This window comes from Natator depressus, chromosome 6 (assembly GCF_965152275.1).
Source record: "Natator depressus isolate rNatDep1 chromosome 6, rNatDep2.hap1, whole genome shotgun sequence".
Classification (NCBI taxonomy): Eukaryota; Metazoa; Chordata; order Testudines; family Cheloniidae; genus Natator; species Natator depressus.
In genome coordinates this window covers 108,140,774-108,165,366 of record NC_134239.1, presented here as the reverse complement: position 1 = coordinate 108,165,366, position 24,593 = coordinate 108,140,774, and the positions used below count along the sequence as shown (strand labels likewise).

The following is a 24,593-nucleotide window of genomic DNA, read 5'->3' as shown; positions in this document are numbered from 1 at the left end:
GGGCCCATATATTTGAATATGACAGGGGACCTGGAATTTATTCAGACAGACAGTGTCAGATAAAGGAGGGACAGACATTTCAGCATGAAGGACGTATTTCTGTGGGCACTGTCCAATTACAGATCACTGGGATTTGGGGATAAGTGGGTGCCAGATAAATAGGGTCTCTGTCTGACCACGGAGGCCAAATATCAGTGATTGCATTCGCACTACATAAAGACCAGGATGTATAGAAATCCTGTCTGACATTACAGAAGTTCTCCATTGCAAACGTGGCAATTGGTAAAGTACGGAGGGAGTATGTATTTAAAGGGCATGACACTGCCTCTGCAAGGATTAACCTCTTAGCAAAGGCTATAACATTGCCTCCCTGTCCTTGTGGATGAAGATTGTAAGCAAAATCTTTTTCAGTGAGACATGCCCTCCACTGGAGTTTGCTGTGTGAAGCAGCATCAGGTTCTTAAACCCTGGCCTTATCAAGGCATTTCAACATTTCTAATTTCAATATTTGTCATATGGTACTTTGATCTTATTGTCCCATTGGTTTCAGTGAACACACAGAGGCTATTTAGGGTCATCAAATTAATGGACAATAGAGACCTGTACTGTCTCACTGGGCAGTGCATTGGCTGCTCTAACCTATAAAACCTAATACAGTAAAGGTATGTCTACACAGCATTTTAGGGTGAGCAGGAGCAAGCTGCCGAGCCCACGTTGACAGCTAGTGCTCTAAAAATAGCTGCACAGACAGGACTTACAAGTTGCAGCTTGGGCTGGAGCTCGGCCTCTGGAGGTGGGTGGGCTTCAGAGCCAGGGCTCCACACCAAGCAGCAATTTCAAAGCACTGTCTACACAGCTGTTTTCAAAGCACTAGCCCAAGCCCTGCTAGTCTGAGACTGTTGGCCCCGGGCAGAAGGCTCAGTCGCATTCACTCCAAAATGCTGTGCAGACATATCTTCCGGGCATTGGCCAATGGTATGAAGCTGAGAGGGGTGACAAATACAACAGAGGCTAGAAAACCTAGGAAAATGCGTACAATGAGGTTCCTTAAAGACGCTCAGTGATTCACTTGGAGAAGAAAAGAATCTATTGGGTAAGACAATGAGAGTTTCCATAGAGCAGCTGAGCAATAGGCCCTCAACTTGTACATTTTTCTTTTATACTGTTCTAATGTTTAGTCCCAATTATTCTACCAATGTAAATTATGTATTGTCTCGTCCTGTTTTAGGTCATTAGCCAAGCAATGAAAGATCATTTGCTCCTCAAGCCCCACGTTGCTTTCTGTGGTTAATGGAATTTAAATCCCAACCTGGCAAAATTTAAAATATTTCCTTGGAACTGACTTAAGAACTTTCTGTGACATTCATCCAGACTGGAGAGGAATTGAACCACAAAGTCCAATTTTAAACCAAAGTTTGGTGGTGGTTGCTGATAAGAGCCAGGTCTATATCAGACTTTTCCATTGTTCATGGGTATTTGGAACTGGGCCCAGGTTTAACAAGTGGTTCAAAATGTGAAGAGAAGTTCAATAATTTCCCTGGTTGTAACTGGATCTCCTCTTCGATTTCCCCCTTCCTTAGTCAGCAACAAGGAAGCTCTTTCTTCTCCTCTTCCCGAGAAGGAAGGCATAACTGTTGAGGGAACAGGATCTTTAAGCAAGGACACTTTCCACCCCTCCCTCCCATCAGGTGGTATTACTGTTACTGCTCCACCTACAGGAAGGGCTGGGAACCACAGAAATTTCCCAGACTGGCACCAGCTCCTTCCACTTCAATTCTTACCTGGCTTGTCCTCATTCCAAGCCAGAGAAAGCTACTACTTCCTATCTACATGCTAGTCCCAGTTTGTTATAGATTATGTTTGGAACTGGTTTAGCAGAATGGAGATGAACATGTTCAACAAGTGCTATTCCTTCAGCTGAGATAACTATAAAGAACCTGAGAGATATAAGAATTAGCACATCCCTTTTGACTCACACTCCACTGCACCCTTACGCTTCACCAAACAGAGGGAATGCATGGGAAGGGGAAAAAGATATACCAGCCAGCATAGGCCCTTTTAAATCGTATAACTGCATCTGCATTGGGGGTTTGAAGAAAGGCTTTCCCCAGCCATAATTCAGAGATGAATCAGCTTTGAACCAATATTAACACAGGATAGGGTTAGGTTTTGTTTCAGCATGACAGACTATACCCATATATGGCGCTGCTTGTTTTAAGGCTACAGACTAAACCGGTTTCACTACAATGTCACTCTTTCTACCAATCACCTTTCACCTTTTTTCCATGCTATTTTATACCCCACCCCCACAAGAGACTCAGGGCCAGCTTCAAATACCCAGGGTCCATCTTAAAACAAACATCACTGGCTCATGTCCACACCCAGAATTTCTGGGTTCCCTAAATACTTTCCCGGGGCTCTCTTAACAGGCATACTTCCCCTCCCACAAGCAGTGTGTGGGTGTGTATGACACAAGGAAAACTTTTAGGGGGAAAAAGAAACAGGATCAGTTTGGGAAAACACGGCAGCACTATCTATATGAAGGAGACAAAAACACTGCCCCACAGTAACTTTGGCAGTAGTCCATTACCTGAGATCAGCACCTGCCAGAGTGAACATCCTATACTAGGCACATGTCCCTTTATCACATCACTTCCCTCTTCCCCATCTGCTAAACCCTACTCATGGTTTGATGTCAGTGGGTAGTGTACTCCCAGCGTTCTCAGGTGCATTCAAGCAAGCCTGTCTCCAGTCCTTTGGGAAGTGCTGCCTGTTCCTATCCTCAGGCTCCACCAGCTAAACTAGCAATGGTGAATTCAGCTTTATTTAGAAGCTGGGTAGGAGGGGGCCTCATCGCAGTTCACTCAGCTCTGTTGCTGTCCTCCCTGGCTTCAGCTCTGCACCCTGCTGAGGAGCCATCGCTCAGTCTGTGTCAGAGCTATTCCTGCCTCACCTCCCGTTGAAGAATCCACCTAATGGCACAGAATCTTGAGGGGGGGGGGAGGAAGAGAAAGAGGAAACGCATACAGGATCTTTCCACAGAGTTTTTGCTAACAGAGATGCATTTCTTGCTACAAGGTGTTGTCAGCTGGTGTGCGTGTGTTTTCTCTCTGTGTGCTGTCCCAGCTCTGTGCAGCTAGGCCTAGCAGATAGTGACAGTACTACCCAGAAAGACCACGACACAGATCAGTGGCGAAGGCGTTTGGCCAGGTTTATTGTCGATGAATTGTGGTACTAGCTCGCTGGCTCCTTGTCTACAGGTAAGCTTACACATGTATGCTTGTCACAATGGTACCAGGACTCTTTGCTGTCCCCTCGGCTGGAGAAAGGTACCCCTCTTCTGATTTCTTTTTTATTTATTGATACAAACAAGTTATGTATTACATTTCTGACATGGTTAACTACCAACCCTACACCTTGTACCTGATGGATCCAACAAAAACATCTCTATCCATCATCCTGTCCTCCCATCCTTGTCTTCCTCGGGGTTGGAGTGTTCTTGTACCATCTCCCGGAGTTGTGTTTATGTCACAACTTTATGTTGGGGTTTACCTGTTGTGACATACCCCCGGGGAAAACATGGAACTGTGGGACCGCTGTGCTCCCTTAACTCTCCTCCCTGGGCTGTCCCTTACAATGTCATGCTAGTGACAAGCAGCAAACCCCTCCTGGTGCTGTGATCTCTCAGCCAAGAGCATGCAGAGACACACCCAGCTAATTGGCATGAATACTCTGTAAGCCACTGAGGAACTATACATAAGAGAGACACCAGCAAATACCCCTAGCTCCAAGCCTTGCACCCCAGAAATGTACCACCTTACACTGCTCAAGACCTTCTTTTGAACAATGCATGCTCATTAATTAGTTTGCCACTTCATCAAAGGATAGTGGACATGCACCAGCCTTTATAATCTGAGCAGATTCCCCATGCACTTTAGACAAATTCATTGGTAAGGATAAAACATTAAAATATGTTTATTAACTACAGAAAGATAGATTTTAAGTGATTATAAAGTGTTGGAGGTCAAAGTTGGTTGCATAAGAAATAAAAATAAAATCACAGTCTAAATTTTAAACTTTATCAGACTAAGGAAGATTTGAATCAAACATCTTTTCTCACTCCACTGGATGTTGCAGGTGGTAAGGGCTAAATTCTTTGCTCAGCCTGGAATCTCCTCAGTTCAACATCTTTTCTTCCAAACATTCTTGTTGCTTTCAGAGTAGGTGGGGGAGGAGAGAGGCCAAGGCTGATGTCACAGACTCCAATTTATACATCCCAATGCATGTGCATGGAAAGATATTGTTTCAAACAAGTCAGGGATCACATGTTCTATGTCCCCTGTTGAGTCACTGGGTTAAGCAATCCCCATTGTCTATGTGCATCAGGAAGGTCCCACTGGGAGAATGGATTCTCCTTAATGGGCCATCAAGAGATGGCCAGCTAGTTCTGTTGTAAATCTGTCTTGAGGGCGTTGGCTTTGTTGCCATCGAAAGGCCAGCTATGGGCATCTCCCAGACTCAACATATTTCAGTAACACACCCATAGCAAAACTTCATAATTTCAGATACAATGGTAACACATAATTCAACAGGATAGTAATGCTCAACAGATCATGACTAACGCTAAGATTTAGTCACTGTTATTTTTAGTAAAAGTCACAGACAGGTCACGGGAAATAAACAAAAATTCACGGAGCCCGTACCCTGTCCTTGACTTTACTAAAAATAACCGGGGGGGGGGGGAGGGGGCAAGGATTAGGTAAGGGGGGGGAATGGAGTTCCATGGGGAGGGACTGACAAGCCGAGCCTGCCGCCATAGTGGGGAGGGGGGGCACAGCCCTGGCTCCAGCAACAGAGGCCACCCTGGGGCACACAGCCCCGTCCTGGATCTGACCACAGCTGCGAGACAGGGGTGCACAGCCCCACTGCAGCCCCAGACGTGTGGGGGGGAGGGGGGCGCATGGCCCTGGGAAGCCATGAGTGGGGTGCACAGCTCCTGATGAAATGCGGCCCCGACTGCAGCCCCCGCCAAGCCCGGGACCGCGGGGCTAGGGCGCACAGCCCCTGCTGCAGCCCTGCACTCCCCAAGCCCTGGACGCCACACAACTGGGGTGCACAGCCCCGGTGGAAGTCGCCGGGCAGGGGCTGCAGGGTTCTCTTGGTTCCAGCCTCAGTTGCAGTGCAGCAGCGTACAATCCTGCCTCTGCCTCCGCCTCCTGAAGCCCTAGAAGTCACGGAGGTCCGGTAAAGTCATGGAAACCGTGACTGCCGTGACTAAATTGCAGCCTTACTCATGACTTCTCAAATTATACCTTACAGGGCATATTTTGTACAAAACATACCATACTCATATCACAGTGGTGAACGTGGGGGTTCCAGAGTGCTATTTTGAGGTACAGAGTGTCACCCCTACACTAGCCTTCTGGAATCTATTTATATTAATATCCAGTACCTAGTACTTCTTAGGACTGCCTATGTTTTTGCAACGCTAGCTGTGTTTTTGCCAAGTTCATGTACAGGACAGTGAATTGTAAGCAAGCATCTGCTTTATGACAGGGTCGTATTTTGGTTCATAGCATGGTTCTTGCTGACTTTGGTTCAGGCATCAGGCCTTGCACCAGACCCGTGCTCCAGGCTCCCTTCCTTCTATTACACAAGATAGGAGCCCTTTCCCCTTCTTTCAGTCCAATTCTACTACCCAACCAGTTCTGAGCTGTGTATCTTTATGGTGACTCCTCAAGTGTCACTGGAAGAATTCTTATTCAAAGGAAGCTTTCTGTAGCCATACTTCCCTCCCGTTCATCAACAGATGGCAGAGAGCTCCTTCCCCTTTGGAGTTTCTGTACACCTGGCATTCCAGGTAAATAGCTTTATACAGATGAAACAGCAACTTGGCCATACTTCCCCCTGTGCACCAACAAATGGGAACCTTACCTTCTAGAGCTTCAGAGCACAAGGAATACATCGACAGAGCAGGTTTCATGGGCGAAAGGTTCTTCTGTTAAATGAAAGAAAGATTATATATAACAAGTATTACATGTAAACAGCTGTATGTTTGTTATGAACAGCAGTCTGCAGGTCCAGGTGAAACTGAGAAATTCATACAGTTATACTAGGAATTGAGGATATTTACACTCTAGTACATTACTAATGCCACTAGACAACAATTGTATAGAAAACACTTTCCTTTTCAGTGATCGCTACCAGATGGCTGTAGTGTACACAATAGTACCATCTTCTATCTGTCTTAGTACTTAAATGCCCCACTTACCATGGTATCTGCGCACCTTGTTAATCTGTTTATCCACACTAAACCCCAGTAAGATAGGGAAACACATAGGACATAGAAAAAGGGTAACATTTCTAGGACCCTAAATCTCATTTTCAAAAATGACTAAGGGCTTGTCCACACACTGCAGTAATGCACTCTACATGGGTGTGATTTCTAAAGCACACTGTGATTGGTTAAAGTGGCAAAGAGTCTTGTGGCACCTTATAGACTAACAGACGTATTGGAGCATAAGCTTTCGTGGGTGAATACCCACTTCATCGGATGCATATGAGTGGTTGGCATAGACCCTTCCAGTGCACTTTAACATAGTGCTGTTTAAAACAGTACTACATTAAAGAAAAACACTAAGGAACTTTTAGTGTGCTCCAGCAGAATTTACAAGGGCCAACTGATGTGAAACATATTAGTGTGCTTTAGAAATCACACCTCCATAGAGCACATTTTACCCTACCACGTACACAAGGCCTTAGGCTCCTAAGTCACTTTTAGGTAAAATTTCCAGAAGTGCCTAAGTGACTTGACAAGGGCCACACAGGAATTCTAAGGCAGAGCATGGAATTGTACCAGGTCTCAATAGTGCCCTTACCTGTAATTGCCTTGTAAAATAGTTATAAAAACAAGGGAAGGGAAGACTGGGCCGAACAATGTAGGCAGGAAACCTTTTTAAGATAGCCAGCTATCAATTTGAAAAATCACATTTTTATCTGAAGCTGCATGTACCACATGAACAGACCCCCCAGCTGACGTCAGCGAGGCTCTTCTCTGGCCCCACTTGCAAGATAAGAGTCCACATTTTGATGACGAGGGAAACTGAATACCCTTAACAAATTTTAAAAAAAGCTATGCCATCTTAACAGGATTCGGTCTTGTGCAAACATCATTGTGCATAGCTCGAGATAAATCCTCCTTCTCTACCCAGAAAAAAATATATTGACTAGAACCCTAGGAATCTGAATAGGAAAAACTGTATAAAAGTGAAAAGAAAAGGAGTACTTGTGGCACCTTAGAGACTCACAAATTTATTTGAGTATAAGCTTTCGTGAGCTACAGACTAACACGGCTGCTACTCTGAAACCTGTATAAAAGTGGAAGGAGCACCATAGTGGCAATTCACAGCAGCATATTGCTAATACCGATATATCCCATAGATGTCTGCATGATGTTTTATAAAGACACACATATCACATCCTTCAGGGCCTAAGTCATGATAACAATCTGCCATGGATTCTCTGGAACCAATGATTCTGCTGTAGGCCTGGTCTACACCATCTTTTGGTTGGGGTGTGATTTTATATAAATCCAGTTAAATTGGTACAGCCCTCTAGTGTCGGCACGGTGAATGCGCTAGTGGTATAACAGCATCCCTACTAGGGCGCCGTACTGCTTTAGCTGTATCCGTTCCTAAACCAATACAGTCGCAAGAGATTTTTAAGAAGTGTGAACCAGTACCAGCCCGTAGGTTGTCTAATACCCCCGCGCAATTCGGGGTGGTCATCAGCAGACTGCATAAGGCTCGAGAACCGCGGCTTTGGCCGACTCAAGGGCAGGCGGGGTGAAGGCGGAGCAGTTGCTGCACTATTATAAGAACGACCAGCCTGAAAAAAGCCCTTTGTCAGCCCGCCCCGGCTGGCATCTTGCACGGCAGCGAGAGGCACTGCCCCAAGGCTGAACGCCGCGCCCCAGCCCGGAGAGGAGAGAGCACAAAGCACCCTCCAGCCTCTCGGCTTCTTTGTCTGCGCCGCTTCCACCCTCCTCCCCAAGGCAGCAGCCACCCCCGAGGAGCCGCCAATCGGCAGCCAGGCGGAGGGCTCGGCCGCAGGGGTGTTGTCTCGCCCGCTGCCGCTGATTGGAGGCTTCCGCTTCCCCATAAGGCTCTATCTCCCCCCTTCTCGCAGCAGCGGCGTCAGAAATAGAAACGGCGAGAGCGGCGCTGGGGTGGAGGTTGCGTTGCGCAGGGCTGGAACGTGCGCCGGGGGCCGGTCGCTGCTGCCATCGCTGCCCGGGGGAGGCCTCGCGAGTCCCTGATCTCGAGCCGCCGACCCCCACATCCAGCCCCTGCAACCCCGAGGAAGCCGCCGGAGCGGCAGCTGTGGTGCCCCGTGCAGCGAGGGGGGAGCGGCAGCCGCACGCACCGGGCCTGCAGCAGGGGGGCCGCGGAGAGCAGGATGGCGCTGGATTTCCTAGCGGGATGCGTTGGCGGTAAGAGAGGAGCGAGGCTCCCCCGGCGCTGGGGCTCCGCGCGAGGATTGCTGCAGTGATCCGGTTACATAAGCGGCAGCCAGCAGCGAGGGGCAGGAACCGAGCCAGGGGCGCTAGGGCCTGATCCCTGCCGGGGGCGCACAGCGAAGGGACCACGCGCTGGGGCAGCGTGCCCGGTCCCGGGGCGCAGAGCAATGGGCGGGGGCGGATCAGGCTCTCCCCGGGCCGGGCCAGCTGGGGAGAAGGATTCCAAGCGCTGGCGGGTCCTTCCCCCGCTCTGCAGGCTGCTGGCGTGGCAGCTTCGCTCTGCCAGCGCCGGGAGCTTCACGCCTCCGCTGGCTCCGCGCGCCCTGAATGGCTCCGGCTCTTTGTAGGGGCCGGGCTGGGCCCATTGTCTCTGCCCGCGGTTGCAGGCTGGAGCGTGCGCGGAGCTGGTGCAGGAGCGGGGGGTGAGTCAGCGCCCAGGAGTCAGGTTTCTTCGCGGAAACGCGAGTTCTGTTCCATCCAGGGGCCGCCAAGATCAAAGGGGGGAGCTCGAACAGTGAGCTGCACTTCTGTCCCCTCCCCGCGAACTGAGCATCACGCTCTTCTCCAGAGCTGCTCCCCAACCCGGTCACCATTTCTGGCGCATGTCCTAGGAGTCCCCTCACCTCCCTTCCCCCCCCCAGAACGGCCACCACTCCCCCTTCCCTCCCAGCCACCCCACAACGTGCAAACCCCTGTGCTGAATCTGCAGGTGTTCCTTGTGCGCGATACACACCCCGTGTAGCTCTTCCACTGCTTGACCACAAGTACAAAGCACACAAAGGGAGCTCTCATTCCTGCTACATCACACTGATGGGAAATGTGCCTAGATGCGGCATTAGATGCTTTCTTAACCTTAAGTACTTCCCCAGGAGAGGATGCAAGGGGGGGGGAGGCCCTGCAAGGGGGTAGGATATGGCAGGGTATGGCACCCGCTTGGCAATTTGTACTTATGTTTCTTCTGCAATTGTGCGCAGCCTCTAACATCTGTGCAGGGAGTTGCTTGCCTGCCTCTGGCTATAGCTGTGAACTCCAGAGAGCAAGAGGTCTTAGCTCTGCGAGAAAGAATAGAGGCTTTTTCCATTAACAAGTTAAGGACTTAAGGATCAATGCGCCATCTGTTTGAATAAAACAGTGCAAGTGTAACCTTTAGCTTTCTCCCTTGGAAGAGATGTTTAATGGTTAGCTGACTGATGGCAGTAAAACCTTTACATAGAACATGGAGATGGGAGGGGAAAACACTATTGGAATCCACTGCTCTGTAAATGAAGTATATAGTCATGCGGTAGGGGATGTGCTAGATATTTAACACCATACCTCCTGTTTTATACATCAGAATTTGATACAGGATTTAAATACCTAGGGTTAGATTCACAAAAGGACTTAAACACCTAACCCACAACGAGGCTCTAGTGGGATTCACAAAATGCCTGCTCAGGTGGCCCCCAACCCTGTAATGGCTTACAATTACTCAGCACCCAGGGTGGAGAAAAGTCAATTATTAAAAAAAAAAAAAAAAAAAGTGGTTTTGTTATTTTATTTTATTGAATTTTTGATAAAATGGCTTTTGAGGAAAAAACCTATCTAGAGATAGTTTTAATTAAGATCCATTATAGCTCAAAGATATCATAGAATGGGGATTATAAATTCTAATTCTATAATATGAGACAATATCTTCATGTAATGTTTAAGAAATTTTTTTTGAAAATGAGTTCCAATAGTTCATGGATTAGGGACCCAATCTTAGGGGGTTCCAGGGGTTTCTGTATAGATTATTTATGTTAATCTTTCTATCTACCCACTGGGACTCAGTGCTAAGTCTAGAAGATACTATCCGAGATGCTTAGTTTTGCAGTTCTCAGACTCTGGATTTGTGTCTCCAGAGATAATATTTTTGTTAACAACAAAAATTATTTTAAATAAATATATAGAGGTGAGAAATAACAGACCTCAACCCTATTGTCCCTCTGCAAATTTGTGTACACAGAGTCAGTCCCTTACCTCTCTCTAAAAGTGAAAAGTTTCAAAAAGTTCAATGAATAGAAGATTGTTGGAGGCAGAATAGATCTGGACAAGGAGAAGAAGTCTGGAGATAAATGTGAGACGGGAGGGGCAGGCAGTAGAAACAAAAGTGAAACTGTTTGAGCAGAATATTCCAGAAATATTGAGGTCTTTCTGAGTGTAGCCTTCCTTTATTTGAGATCTACCATACCATTCTCTCACTAGAAGGGAAAACCAAAATGGCAGCAGGGCTTAAAAGAGACCCAGTTTGGGTCTCCTCTGTCTCTGAGTTGTAAAGAATATGTATAACGAGTGACAAGAATGCCCTTTTATGTAGAAATCCATGATTAAATTGAGTCTTCAGTTTGATTTAAATCAAATCCACCCTGAGTCAGCACCTAAGTTTTTGCAGTAAAAGTTCTCTAGGTGCCTATGTTTTTGCCTTTGTGTTTGCTTGCTGCACCAAGGCACTTGGACACCTAAGCCTCAGTGCAATGCTATGACCAGCAGCAGATGTTCCTATCCTACATTGCCACTGGCCTAATCTGGTAAAGCATGCCCAGACCTTGTCTACCAGGTCAGGCCCCTATAGGGGAGCTTACACAAAACAGCAAGGGTTTTTTAGGCCAGTGGTTAGGTACTCACCTGGGCTGTGAGAGACCCCTAGGTCAAGTACCCTTTCACTTAGAGAAAGTATTTGAACAGAGATCTGCCCTCCTCTCAGGTGAGTGCTCTAGTCAGTGACCTAGGGTATATTCTGATGTGGGGCTTCCTCCATCTCTTCTGGTTAAGCTGTTCCACTGTAGATAACTACTGAAAGACTCATTGGTGCTTGGGACTGGATTGTGAGGGTCTCACGTCCCAGGTTTTTCCAATAAGGCCACCAGGCTACAGAGTCATATATTTTCTCTCTCTCTCACCCAGTGATTCTTTCATTATTTATCCACAATGGAATATCTTACCACAGGTGTTATAGAGGGAGCCCCACATCAGAATATCCTGTAACCCAGTGGTTAGGGCACTCACCTGAGAGGTAGCAGATCTCTCAATTCTTTTTTCCCCCTCAGATGGAGGGGGACTTGAACCAGGGGTCTCCCACATTCCAAGTGAGAACTTTTAGCCCAGTGGCTAAGGTAATGAGGGAAGTTCTCTCTCCTTGCTTCTTACTAAAACAGCATAGGCACCTAACACCAAGAGAGGGTATCTGAGGGCAGCTGAGAATCCCAAACAAAGGGAGGTACCTTACTGCAGCCTAGAGTTGGGCCCTTATCCCCAAGAAAGGGGCAGAGCTTATCACAGGGCACTTGGCTTCGGATTGGCCGTTGGCTAGGTTAGGTGAAGAGCCACCTAGTATGCTGGGTTTTTGTGACTCCTATTCTTAGGCGCCTGTCTCTCCCCATTCATTGCATAGGAAGCCTAGGCACCAAGCTCAGGCTTTGTGAATCCCAGTGACTTTCTAGGTACCTGCGGGTTAGGCATGGCAACACTCACTATCACCACGCCTACTCTGCAGGAGCATTTGACGCATAGGCAAGCCCTTAATGTCTAATGGTAACTAGATGAGTAAGGGTAAAGCCATCAATCATTTTTAAAGAACTTTGTCGCTGAGTTGTTTCTGGTACTGAAGTATGAAAAAAATACTTTACGTGCTTCAAAATAGTAGGCAAGGATCCTTATGCCCAGGCCTAATCACGCTGTAGTGAGATCTCTTCACTCCAGTCAGTTAGAATTTGCTTGAGTCCTATCAGGAGTACTGTGTTGCAGCACTATTTTCCACCACATCTGGAAAGGCTAATGTCAGCCTGTTCTTACAAGAATGTTTGTTTCAGTTTTGCTCCTACCCAGTAAAGATCATATATACCTGACAGTCCCTTCCACTTCAAGACAATCACTTCTATATGGACATGCCTGTGGTACCACAATATTTGCCTGCTGGGGATGACTGATTGTAGATTTTAAGCCCAGAAGGGATCATTAGATAAAATAACCAGACCTACTGAGTAGCACACCACAGAATTTCACCCTTTCTTTAGTCCAGTGACTTGTCTGACTAAAGCATATTTTCCAGAAAGCTATCTAGTCTTAATTTGACATCATCAAGAGATGGATAATCCACTGCTTCCCCTGGTAATTTGTTCCATGTGTGGCCTGCCTGTAACAAAGTGCACCTAAAGTTACACCTAGAGTTATCTGCTCGTTCTAGGACTACTGTAGCGTTGGATTGCTGTAAGGGGGAAAAAATACTAGCTCGTACAACCATAAAACTGCCATTTATCTTGTTGCAGGTGCTGCTGGGGTGCTAGTAGGACATCCATTTGACACTGTTAAGGTGGGTTGATTTTGAACAGGTTTAACTTCCGCACACTCCAGGCAGAAAGTAGTGCAAAAGTATTTACAAGGGAAAAAATGCAAACACCGGCATTTCAGAAGCATAAGCCTGATGGTCCAAATCTTGAAATAATCCTTTTCAAGTATTCTTCTAGACTTGCTGAAGTCCCAGAGCTTTAAAAGCAAATGAAAATCATTTCAATGTAAGATTAAAACCAGTAACAGGACAGAGTTTAAACTTAAGAATTTAGATCCAGGCTTGCTTCCCTGCAGCTGTTTATCACTGACATCTAAAACTGCCTGTACCCTCTCTTGTAATTTAAACTTATTTTGTTATGGGCTGGAATTTTTCATTTAAAAAAAAAAAGCTTTCCTATTCACTGAAAGCATTCGTTTGTTATATTGGCCAATAGTCCTATCATTAGTGAACAAAATCAGTTAACTGCATGAAGCAGCAGTTTCACAATTTGACACACTGTTTTGGGCTTTTTTCTTTCTTCCTCTTCAAGGAATCCTTTTACCTTTCCTAGCCAGAATTGATTTTCCTTTGAGACACTAATGATTATCAGCTGTATGTATTGTATGCAGATATTAGATAAAAGGGTAGTATTTTCAGAATTGGCTATGTCTCTTGAAAAGTCAATGAGGCTTAGCCCTGGTCTACACTTGGGGGTTGGGGGGAGATTTGACTTCAGTTATGTGAATAGCGTAGCTGAAGTCGGCGTATCTTAGGTCGACTTACCTGGCTGTGAGGACTGTGGCGAGTCGACCACTGCCGCTCCCCCGTCGACTCCACTTCCGCCTCTTGCGAGCTGGAGTTCGGGAGTCGATGGGGAGCGTGTTCGGGGATCGATTTATGGCATCTCGTCTAGATGCGATAAATCGATCCCCCGAAAGATCGATCACTAGCCGCCAATTTGGCAGGTAGTGAAGACCTGCCCTTAGGCTCCTAAGTGTCTAAGTCACTTTTCAAAATGGGATATAGGCACTTTGAGAGCTTTACTCCTGTCTAGTCACCTGTAAAGGCAGAATATAGTCTCCCAATAGAAGATGTACCCAGAACTAAATTAACATATTGTACTTGATAACGTTCTCCTCTACAGAGCATGCCATCTAACATTATACCTTTTTAAGTTCAGGACAAAGCTGGATATCTAAATGCAATAAATAAGGGAAATATCTGACTGCTATTAAGGGTGTGCATCACCCTATTACCTATTTTAGCCACATGGTTATTTATTATTGAAAAGCTCTCATATTACTGGGTATTAAGTTCCTATAAATCCAATGCAAGCTGTTCTAATATAAAGTTAAATACTTCAGGATATGTTAACTTTCGCTATTAAAGAGATTCAGCTGAATTTCACTAAACACATTCTCATTGATTGTATTACTTGGATTTGCAACTATTTTTAGAGTTGGTGCCAGAGGAAGAGTACTACAGCCCCACACCGACAAAGATTTAATCACATGCTTAAATTTATGGCTTGTGTCTAGTTTAATTGACAAAAGTGGAACTGCTAAAATACATGCTTAACTTCAGGTTTTGGGAGATGCTTAAGTCAATGGAACTACTGAGAGGATATAAAAATTAAGCAAGTGCCTAAGTCTGAAGGATTGATGCTCTAGTGTTGAATATTGTAATTTTTTAAAATTAAGCATTATTTAGTGCACAGTGAGAGCTGGATTGGCCGTAGACTAACTGGCATGACAGTTCAATGGAGTATTGTCAATTTCTGTAATTGTTTTAATAGTTGTTGCTTTATTAAATCCAGGGTAATTTATTTTCTTAGTGGTAGAAGGAAATAGCCTTCCCTACCTTTTCCATGCTGGAGAATACAATATAACCAGTATTTGTATAATCAGCCAGTGTAAACACTAAAGAATTTGTAACCAATCTTTAAAAAGAGAGAACTGTTTATAAAATGCTGTCTTTTGTGTGTTCTGTTAAGATTAACGCTACAGGACTGATGAGGATTAGATGATTAATTGGATTGCCTTTATTTATTTATTTTTTAACTATACTAAAGTGTTAATACAGTAGTTTCAAAATGAGGAAGCTGCATCAGTAGAGCCAGAATTCTGCTTCCTTCTCAACTTTTAAACCTTTTTGCCAGTGATCATGCTTCATAAGGGCAAAAACATGGGATAGAGGGAAGGTGGGATTGGGGGGGGGGGGGGGGGAAGGGATGGTGGAAACACATAGGATAAAGAATTAATTTCTAAAATCATGCTAAAACAAATCAAACTGATTTTGAGTCTAATCTCAAAAGTGGCAAACTCCCTTTCCCTGGTTTGTTGATGTAATATGTAAAATTGCTTTGTTGCTTTTAACTGCCTTTACTTTCTGAGCTAGGGGCTGTCTTCATTAACAGCAAAAGTGTTACTTTGTTGTAGATGACAGATAAGCCTCATCACTGGAGAGTTACCTAGTAAGTATAGACCAGGTGAACACTTCTGTTTCTCTCAGTCTTAATTTATTCCAAAATGTATGATTAGTTCAAACAGACAACCTTATATAGTTTTTAAACTGATGTGTCCCATTACTAGTGTTCTGAATTGGAGGGAGTGGGGTATGAGAATCCCTTTTTAATGGGAACATTTAAGTCTATAGATTTTGTTTTGTTTTTGTTTTTGTTTTCTTCTGAAACTCTTTCTGGTGTGCATTTCTCACCAGGTGCTTAAGATTGTGCACAGAGTGGTTGTGAAACTGGATCTTGGGCACACTTTCAATTGATCTGTTTCATCTGCTTCTTAAATTTGGAGGGCATATGTTTAGATTAGACTTATCTAAAATGCACCAAACTTGTACATACTAAATATTTGCGCGTGCTTTTTTTTTTTTTCTGCTCACTCTTTGATATCTTAAAACAAATTTTCAGTAACTTGAAATTGTGAAATGAAGTTACTTTTGGGCCAGCCTGTTTAAATCACCATGAACTGTCCGATACAGGAAGGAGGAGGATAAGAATTTATCAGCAGATTAATGACACAATATAATTTTGTAATAAAACCCACCTCTGGACAGACTTTTTTTTAAGCCAAATTACATAGCATAAAAGCATCAAACTTTATTTTCTGCTCAAAATATTAAAAAGTGGCAGTGAGCCATTGATAAATGCAGTTTATCAAGCATTTACCTCCACTATGCCAGTTAACACATCTCTGCCCTGACTAGTTCTGACATTAACAATTGAAGTGTCTTTAAAAGGCTGCCATTTAAAAAACAAAAAAATCCCTCCCTTCACCTCTAGATTTGGTGTTTTTAGGCCCAGTTATACTGGCCTAAGGTTTGAGAGGTAGTATTCCGTCCTGTCCAGTGATCGGTTCAAGGTCCAATATTTCACAGTTAGGGCTAGAAACTGAAGCTTTATACCAAGGGTTCCAACTTGGATACAGAGCATGCTTTTGGTAGCTTTTATCTGCAGACACTTACATACAAAAAAGTTATTGGGCAATGAAAGGTCTTAAACTTAAGTTATTTTCTTTACTTCCAAGGCCTATACAGTTGGGACTCATTGTAAACAAGCCAGGGGATATGAAAAACAGTACCAATAAAATTAAACCGATTGCTCTCTTATTCATGATAGTGTAGTATAAAATTTATTGGCACTGCCTGCAATGAGCTTCATAGCTCACTTAACAGCTCTGCTACTTTTAACAATCCCAAACTCAGGCTGATAAATCCTTCACACCACACTATCATGTATTCAGTAATCTGTAGGAAATTAAGAGGCTATGATCTCTTTAAATCACATTGTAAACTTAGTTGAGGGTGGTTTGTAACTGGTTTAATATCTCACTCTGTACTGCAGTATTTTAAACGGTTTCTTCCCTGGAGTGAGTTGTCTTGCCATAAGGCAGGCTAAAAAAGGTATTCTTGTGCTTAGATAGTTCAAACCATCTTTTGTTTTTAAAAAGTGACCCTTGACATTTAGTTTGCATATTACGTGGTCTAGTATTTACTTTGAGGAAAATACTAATATTTAACTTTGAAAGTAAATTTTACTGTCTCTTTAAAAGTGAAAACTAAATACGAAACTTGAACAAAAAACTAACAAGGCCAAAATCCTTTGCTGACCCATACATTGCCTTCACTATCATAGATATTCTGCTGTTGCTGTATGCATGGGTCTTCCATTGACACCAGTGGGAGCTTTAAGCAGATAGGGAGAACAGTTACTGGGGTCAAGAATCCATCATGCAAATTGGAGAACTACAGTATCTAGAATTAAAACTTCTTTTAAAAAGCATGTTTTGCTTTGAAATTGCAGCATATTGGATAGCTTATAGGTATCCCCCTCCCCAAAATGCTCACAACCCTGCACTCTGATAAACAAAGACAAAGTTCTAGCTTTATCATTCTAGCCAGAATCAATGTTAGTTACTGGAATATGGCTTTTTACATGTGTGTATCTGAGTTTTAAAATGTTTTTAAAGTGCAGGAGACAAATTAGGGGTGGGGTGGGGGGGATCAAATTTAAGCCTTAAAAGAATGGCCTATAAATACATGAGAATATGGGGCCTTTCTCTCACACCCTACCCCATCTCACTCCACACACAGTTATGGTGGCATCTTTCTGACAAAAAATTTACTAAGGGTAAAGTGCATGTTACATAGGGAATGGATATACAAATCAGAGTAAATAAAGATCACTTAGAGCACTGTAGCTTAGAAATATGCTTTATAAAGCTTATTGAAATCTTAAGTTAGCATTCTGCCTTTATGGGAAAAAAAAAAGGGGGGGGGGGAATGAAAAGCAGGCCCAGGATTTAAAGAGTCTTGTGATTTTTTTTGGGGGGGGGGGTATGCCCAATTTGAGACACCTTAGCAGTTCCTGATTTTTCAGAAAGTGCTGAGCACCTGTGAGAAAAATCAGACCTCCTTAAGGTGTCTTAAGTTGGGCATCCACAAACACTAGCCATTTTTTGAAAACCTTGATCCAGACATTCTAAACTTGTTCATTTGAGGACTGTTAGTATGTCACTGGCCACATTTCATGCCTAGTTTGTAGATCAGTTATAAAAATTCTCCGTTACATCCCAAAGCGTTGACAAATCATTAACATCTAGATTAAGAAAGCGCTGGTTTTTAGCGTTGGTTAAACCTATAGCCACTTTTCACTATATTGCACTTTCAAATTGGCTAAATATTTCCCATTTGTTTTGTAAAAAGGACTTAGTTTAATGAATGCTTCCCCCCAGGTTTTATCATCTCAAAAGCAATCAACTCTGAACATCTCTTTAAAACGATTTTACATTGCCATTATGGCATTCTGGAATCTTTACTGTGCACTTTGTGTAGACATTACCATAATGTACCTCCATATATAGGTACCAAGCACTAGTGTACCAGTTACATCAATATTGCCATACCAATAATTTCTTCTCACTAAACTTCTTGTAGGTGCGTCTTCAAGTACAAAGTGTAGAGAAACCTCTCTACCGTGGGACCTACCATTGCTTTCAGTCTATCATAAAGCATGAATCAGTAAGTAGCTAATTGCTGTTTTATACAAGGATAAATAATGTATTTAGTGCGATAGTAAAACACTACCATTTCATAGTTTTTTCTACTGATCTTAATTGAGCTCCAGATGAAATGTGAGAGTTTCACATCAGGACAGGTTTATCTCTGGATCTTCCAAACAGTTAAGAATTTGCACCAAAACTTTTCAAACCTGGTTGTCAAAGCACTGGAATGGTTTGTAATCTAGATGTCGAATGCATAAACAAGATCCAGTGCTTGGAAATTGAAGTTGTCAAAGTTAACGCTTTGGAAATAAGATACAATTTAAAAAAAAGGAAATTAACAGTTGAACATCTTAAATCCCTGTGGAGGGTTCATCACTAGGAGCAGTGGTCCCCAAACTGTAAGGCATGCGCCCCTAGGGGGGCATGGAGGAACTTCAGGGAGGCATGTTGTGGCCTCTGGGCCAGTCCCCACAGTATGGTGGGGAGGGAGCACTGCAGCTCTGCTCTGCCCCCAGATGTAGCTCCGCTGCTGAGCCAGCTGCATTAATGGAGGGGTACAGACAGAGCCCACTATTGATAAGGGGGGGAGCATGACAGGAAAAATGTGGACACCACTGACTCAAAGTCTTTAAACAAGACATGATGTCTTTCTGAAAGATGCTCTAATTCAATCACAAGTTATTGGGCTGGATACAAAAATAGTGGCGTGAAATGTGTGGTATGTATAATACAGGAAATCAGATGAGATTATCATAATTGTACTTGTGACCATTAAGTAGATTCGAGAACATTAAACATTTAACTGACCATGTTCTTATGCTGAAGGATGCTTTTTGGAGTTCTAGCTGTTGATCAAATTACTGCTTAATGCAGACAGAAAATGTTGTACTTCATAGGGAATCTCTCTGTCTGCCACCAGCCACCTTGTTGAGAAGTTAGAGCAGGGGTGGGCAAGCTTTTTGCCCCGAGGGCCACATTGGGGAGTGAAACTGTATGGAGGGCCGGGTAGGGAAGGCTGTGCTTCCCCAAACAGCCTGGCCCCGTCCCCCTCAAAACCCTCGACCCATCCAACCCCCTCTGCTCCCTGTCCCCTGACTGCCCTGCCCCCTATCCACACCCCTGACAGGCCCCCGGGGACCCCACCCCCTATCTAACCCCCCTCCCTTCCAAACCTCCACCCCATCCAACTGCCCCCTGTCCCTAACTGCCTGCCCCGGCCCCTTATCCAACCCCTCGCCCCCTTACCATGCAGCTCAGAGCAGCAGGAGCTCGCAGCCCCAGCGGAGCCTGCCACTGTGTAGGCAGCATGGCTTAACTGCAGGGGAGGGGCTGGGAGCTAGCCTCCCTGGCCAGGAGCTCAAGGGCTGGGCAGGAGCTCAAGGGCCCGCGGGCCGTACTTTGCCCACCTCTGAGTTAGAGCAACAGTTGTACAAGAGCTGAAGAGAAGCTTATTTTCTTAGAAAATCATTAACACTATTCTTAAACAGCACTTTGTTTTTAATTTATTTCCTAGGCGTTTGGACTTTATAAAGGTATTGGGTCACCAATGATGGGACTTACCTTCATTAACGCACTTGTATTTGGCGTTCAGGGAAACACAATTCGTGCTCTCGGAAAAGACACTCCTCTAAACCAGTTTCTTGCAGGTTCGGCAGCAGGAGCCATTCAGTGTGTGATCTGCTGCCCTATGGAGTTAGCTAAGACAAGAATGCAACTTCAGGGAACAGGTGAATACAATCTAAAGTCAAAGAATTACAAGAATTCTCTAGATTGCTTGCTTAAAATCTACCAAAAGGAAGGTTTGAGAGGTATCAACAGGGGCATGGTGTCCACATTCCTAAGAGAGACCCCGAGCTTTGGCTTTTACTTCCTGACATACGACTCTTTGACCAGATACCTAGGCTGTGAAGTGGAGGACAGTTACATCATCCCCAAATTGCTGTTGGCTGGAGGCATGTCAGGAATTGTATCCTGGCTGTCTACCTATCCTGTGGATGTGATCAAGTCCCGGCTTCAGGCAGATGGAGTCAGAGGAGTTGTTCAATACAATGGAATTCTGGACTGCGTTAGAAAGAGTTACCATGAGGAAGGTTGGAAGGTGTTTACAAGAGGTCTTACTTCTACGCTTCTCCGAGCTTTCCCTGTCAATGCAGCTACTTTTGCCACTGTCACGGTGTTTCTTATGTATATGAGGTCAGAGGAGAATCTACGTGAATGTGAGGCAGGTCCAGCAATCCAGCAGCCTTCAAGCTTGTGAATTCATTGTTCAGTGATTTAACACGTCTGTTACATGTTTATTTTCTGGAGTTAATTTTACGGGGCTTATTTTTGTAAACGTTTTATCTGTATAAAGGCTGTTACTTAGAATTTCATCTCATCACTCCTATAAGCAGCTTATTGCCTTTATAATGATCAAAATGTGTTAATCCAGGCAATGTAGGGATCTGACTTTAGAAACATACTGTACAGACAGTGCTGCTATATCGCTACGTATGGTCTGGAGAATCTTGTAGTACCAGAAACCAAGTTTTCTTCCAATCGTGTTTTGAATGACCAAGTCGATCATATTGTTTGAATACAAAAGAGCATTTTTTTGTATTTGACAGGGACACCTGTAGCCTTCATAGAAGTCATGGTTTATTATGCTGGAGATGTTACAGAGATAAGGCTTAAATGTTTAAGACATGGAGTAGCCTTCAGCTAGCTGTATTCCCACCCCCCTTTGCCTTTGGAAATTTCAGTTTAGTTATTTAAGTAGCCAGCCTAGTTTATTAAAACTTGATCTGTTCCATCCTTCTATACACACATGTATTTCTTTTTTCATTGTACTTAAAAGGAGCATTTGAATCCCACCTACATTTTGTTTCTTTAAATTGCAGAGTTAAGGAGACTCAAGGCAAGTGAGCTTGATGGCATGATTTGCTTTTACCTTCAACTTCATTCATTTTTGTGTGTGCATGGAATGTGTTAACTAGCTTTAGTGCAAGCAACTTTCATTCTTCTGGAGAGGTTTATGTAATTACATGCCACTGCTGGCCATTCTCAGAACAGGCGATATGGCACTCAGTGATGTGTAATACAAAGTCTATTCTTTGTTACTGCTCAAATTGTTACATGCATTAAACTGTTGGGTCATCACTTTTATATAGTCATTTTTTTAAAATATATAGTGGTGAAAATACACAGTGGCATAGAGGTGGAGGTTCCATACCACACCATGCAGTGATGGAGAGGGGTGTTATGCTGAAATGCCTAAAAGGGGATTAGGATTTGATGGTATTATATTAAGTTCTTATACTACACTGTCCTGATTTACTTTGTGTGTTTGGAATAAAGTCATACTGAAAAGGGTTCTGGAGAACCTTTTGTAACATTCACCAAGTGTTATATTTATAGCAGTGTGCCCAAAAGGGGATTGCTTTAAACAAAACTATTCATGTTGGATAATAACCACGATTGCTTGGCACAAACAGATGGAGGGGAAGCATGTTAAAAGCATCAAGCTTGCTCAGTGGATGTTGAACATGTTACACTTCTACTTGGGACAGGTGCAATATGTTTCTAGTTTTTAAGAAGAAACTTTGTTTATAGCATTTTGTACTGTAACAAAATATGCTGGAGAAACCTGTAAAACTGGTATGTCTCTTTATACCTTGGAGGTATGTTGGATGTTTTGGTGCCTACTTGCACTGAGATTCAAACAATGTGAAACATGTCTAAGCTGTCTTTGCTCTGAATTATGCATATACAATTTACACCTTTGTACAGTATTCTGTATTTACTGTAATAAACTTAGGGAATAAAAGTTTTTTAAAATTTTGACATCAGTCCTCTGCTCTTTTTATAAATAGAAGTGAACCTATATTAACTTCTCTATTTAAACACCCTTTTGACATGTCTAATATACCTAGCTTCCAAAAGGAGTAAAAGATGCACTTTTTTTGCCTGAAGGAAGCTATTTTCCACACATGCTACTGATAGCCCATTGCCGTAGCTTTTGCTGTTTTCAGCATGAGTGTAAAAGCTGAGCTAAACTGATCTCTTTAAAACAGCAACATTTTAAGGTGTGTTTCAAGCTGCTTACTAACTATGCTTTTTCTTTATGGCCAGAAGAGTAGGGTGATGAGACACCCTGATATTAAGGGCTTTATCTTAGATCCAGCTACACCATCTCTCTTCTTCCCTCCTACCCCCTCAATTCTTTCACTCATCTGTAGGGTGACTAGTTAGCAACTGTGACTGGGTACACAGTACCTCCTTACAACAACAACTCTGGGCCTATTGTTCAGTGTTTTATTGATTTAATTCTCCAGAGCAATGCAGGCTTGCTGATGTGCAATCAGAACTTAACTCTGCTCAATCAGTGGTATTGATGCGTGAGCCAGAAATAAGTTTGATTTCCAGATTCATGTGCAAATGTGCAGGACTAGTCACTTTTGGGGGGCTTTTCTAGTAAAGTGAAGCAAACTCATGGAAGAAACACACTGAGAACGCAGTAATGTCACTTTTTCCGAAGTAATAATTGTGTTTAGAAGGGATTATATACAGTTAGAACATGCTGTTACTGGGATTCCTCCCAACACTTAATTGTATAATAATTAAAATGCCTCAGCACAGCTCCTTTACATTCCAGCTAAAGGAAAGATAGATCTGGTTACAGGCTAAAAACCTGACTGACTACAGGCTGCACTTCATGGAAATGAGAAAGGGGCATGATGTTGCAGGATAAGAGATCCTCTTGAGATGAGCAGGCTTTTGATGTGTTATCTGACCTATAAAAGGAACATGATCTACTAATTCCTACCAGCAATGGAGTGATCTCCATGGCTGTTCACATTCCCTTATATTTCATGATGCTTGGCAAAAGGAGGCTCACATTTGGCTTAGCACAATTCATCTGTAGTTGGCTCTCCCCAACCACATGGAAGACTAACTGTTCTCCTTTTCATTACTAACCAGTTTGACTAGAACTGCTCCTCCTCTCCCTTTACTGCTCTAGGAACCAGCCATGATCTTTGAACTATTGTCCCCCTTTTTAGAAAGAAAGGGAACAATTTAAGCACTGATTTAGGATACAAAACTGAATTAAAAGGAAACCCTATGCTCTCATTCCATGGGAATGCAACTGTTGGAATTATTTCCTTTCTTTCACCCATTTAACATAAGGCAGATACACACTCTTAAGTAAGCAAGACCCAATAGTGGACATCAAAAAGGCCAAGCAGGCCCCCTCAGAACATTGTTATATATAATGGGGTGCTCTCAACTCCCATTTTTACTTATTGAGCAAAATATAGTGGCACATTTGTCTTATGACTTACTGTTGGGATGCTCCTTATTTAAAGGGAATACAAATGTCAGATCCTTAACCCTTGCAAAGGCAGCTCTTAGAGAAGGTGGATGAGAACATGAGTGTTGGGGCAGTACTTTCTAACTAATTTCTACTTCAAAAGTTTCTCTATCCCAGTAAAATCTCTCAAATTGGGTTTAAGGAATATACTGCTGTGTAGATTGGTAGCCTTAGATGAAAGCTGCTCTAACAGACATCCTTCCTTTCCCCTGGCCTATAGGTAAGTAATTATCCCTGTTTTACAGGTGGAAGGGGAGAAGCAGAGCCCATTTCACTTCTGTGTCAAGGACCCACTGCAGTCAAACAGAGGTAGAAATAAAACCTAGGACTCAACTCCCTGTCCTCTCCTCCAACCCCTAAGAGAACAGTTCCTTGATATTACTATTGTTTTTGATGGAATACAACAGCAGCAGGTACCTACAGTTAATGCAAGAGACAATCACCCAAAGTGATGGTGGGACTAAAAAAAGACCAGTCTGTCCAGAGACCTTAAGAGATGAGGTCTTTTAAACCAGTTTAATTTGGAAATTGTACATAACAGTTCTTTATGACATCACCCTGTCTAAAATAAAATACTGATGGAACCCTAAAGTACTATATTTCATGAAGCATTTGGGAGGTCAGCTGTGGAACATCCTGGCTGAATTCTACTCACTTATCAGATCTTTCATCAAAATATCATGGATTCACTACTACTCTATAGCCATCCTCATCTCCTCCTTGTCCTTAAGGTTGTACTCTTAGTTATTTTGCACAGCTCATATTGAAAATGCATGAAAAACAACAATAGTAGTGTGTACCTAATACAAGTAAGGTAACAGACTAGGCAGAACCAGGCAAGGATTCCTTTTCTCGTGAAAATGATTGATAGTATAACTAGTTCAAGACTGGTTTTCAACATATTACTTAGAGGAAGCAATGTAC

At 43.5% G+C, this 24,593-nt stretch overlaps 1 protein-coding gene and 1 long non-coding RNA gene across 2 annotated transcripts; one reads left to right on the top strand and one right to left on the bottom strand.

The window, feature by feature from the left end:
* Positions 1 to 4,950: 4,950 nt before the first annotated feature.
* Positions 4,951 to 19,638, bottom strand: LOC141989488 (uncharacterized). The gene is made up of 3 exons (XR_012639990.1): positions 19,565 to 19,638; positions 5,935 to 5,998; positions 4,951 to 5,224 (listed from the first exon to the last, which is right to left on the bottom strand). It is a non-coding gene; the product is annotated as an uncharacterized LOC141989488 (long non-coding RNA).
* On the top strand, positions 8,167 to 22,095 carry SLC25A29 (solute carrier family 25 member 29). The gene is made up of 4 exons (XM_074956233.1): positions 8,167 to 8,491; positions 12,802 to 12,845; positions 18,252 to 18,335; positions 19,833 to 22,095. Exons 1-4 carry the CDS (start codon positions 8,458 to 8,460, stop codon positions 20,574 to 20,576), a joined length of 906 nt encoding a protein of 301 aa, XP_074812334.1. The 5' UTR covers positions 8,167 to 8,457; the 3' UTR covers positions 20,577 to 22,095.
* Positions 22,096 to 24,593: the final 2,498 nt, after the last annotated feature.

Bases quoted from the DNA above. Each gene is read 5' to 3' on its own strand.
- SLC25A29 (XM_074956233.1), top strand. From the start codon at position 8,458: ATGGCGCTGGATTTCCTAGCGGGATGCGTTGGCG. The intron at 12,846-18,251 runs GTGGGTTGATTT...AACTTCTTGTAG, and splicing joins ATCCATTTGACACTGTTAAG to GTGCGTCTTCAAGTACAAAG. The intron at 18,336-19,832 runs GTAAGTAGCTAA...TTTATTTCCTAG, and splicing joins CTATCATAAAGCATGAATCA to GCGTTTGGACTTTATAAAGG.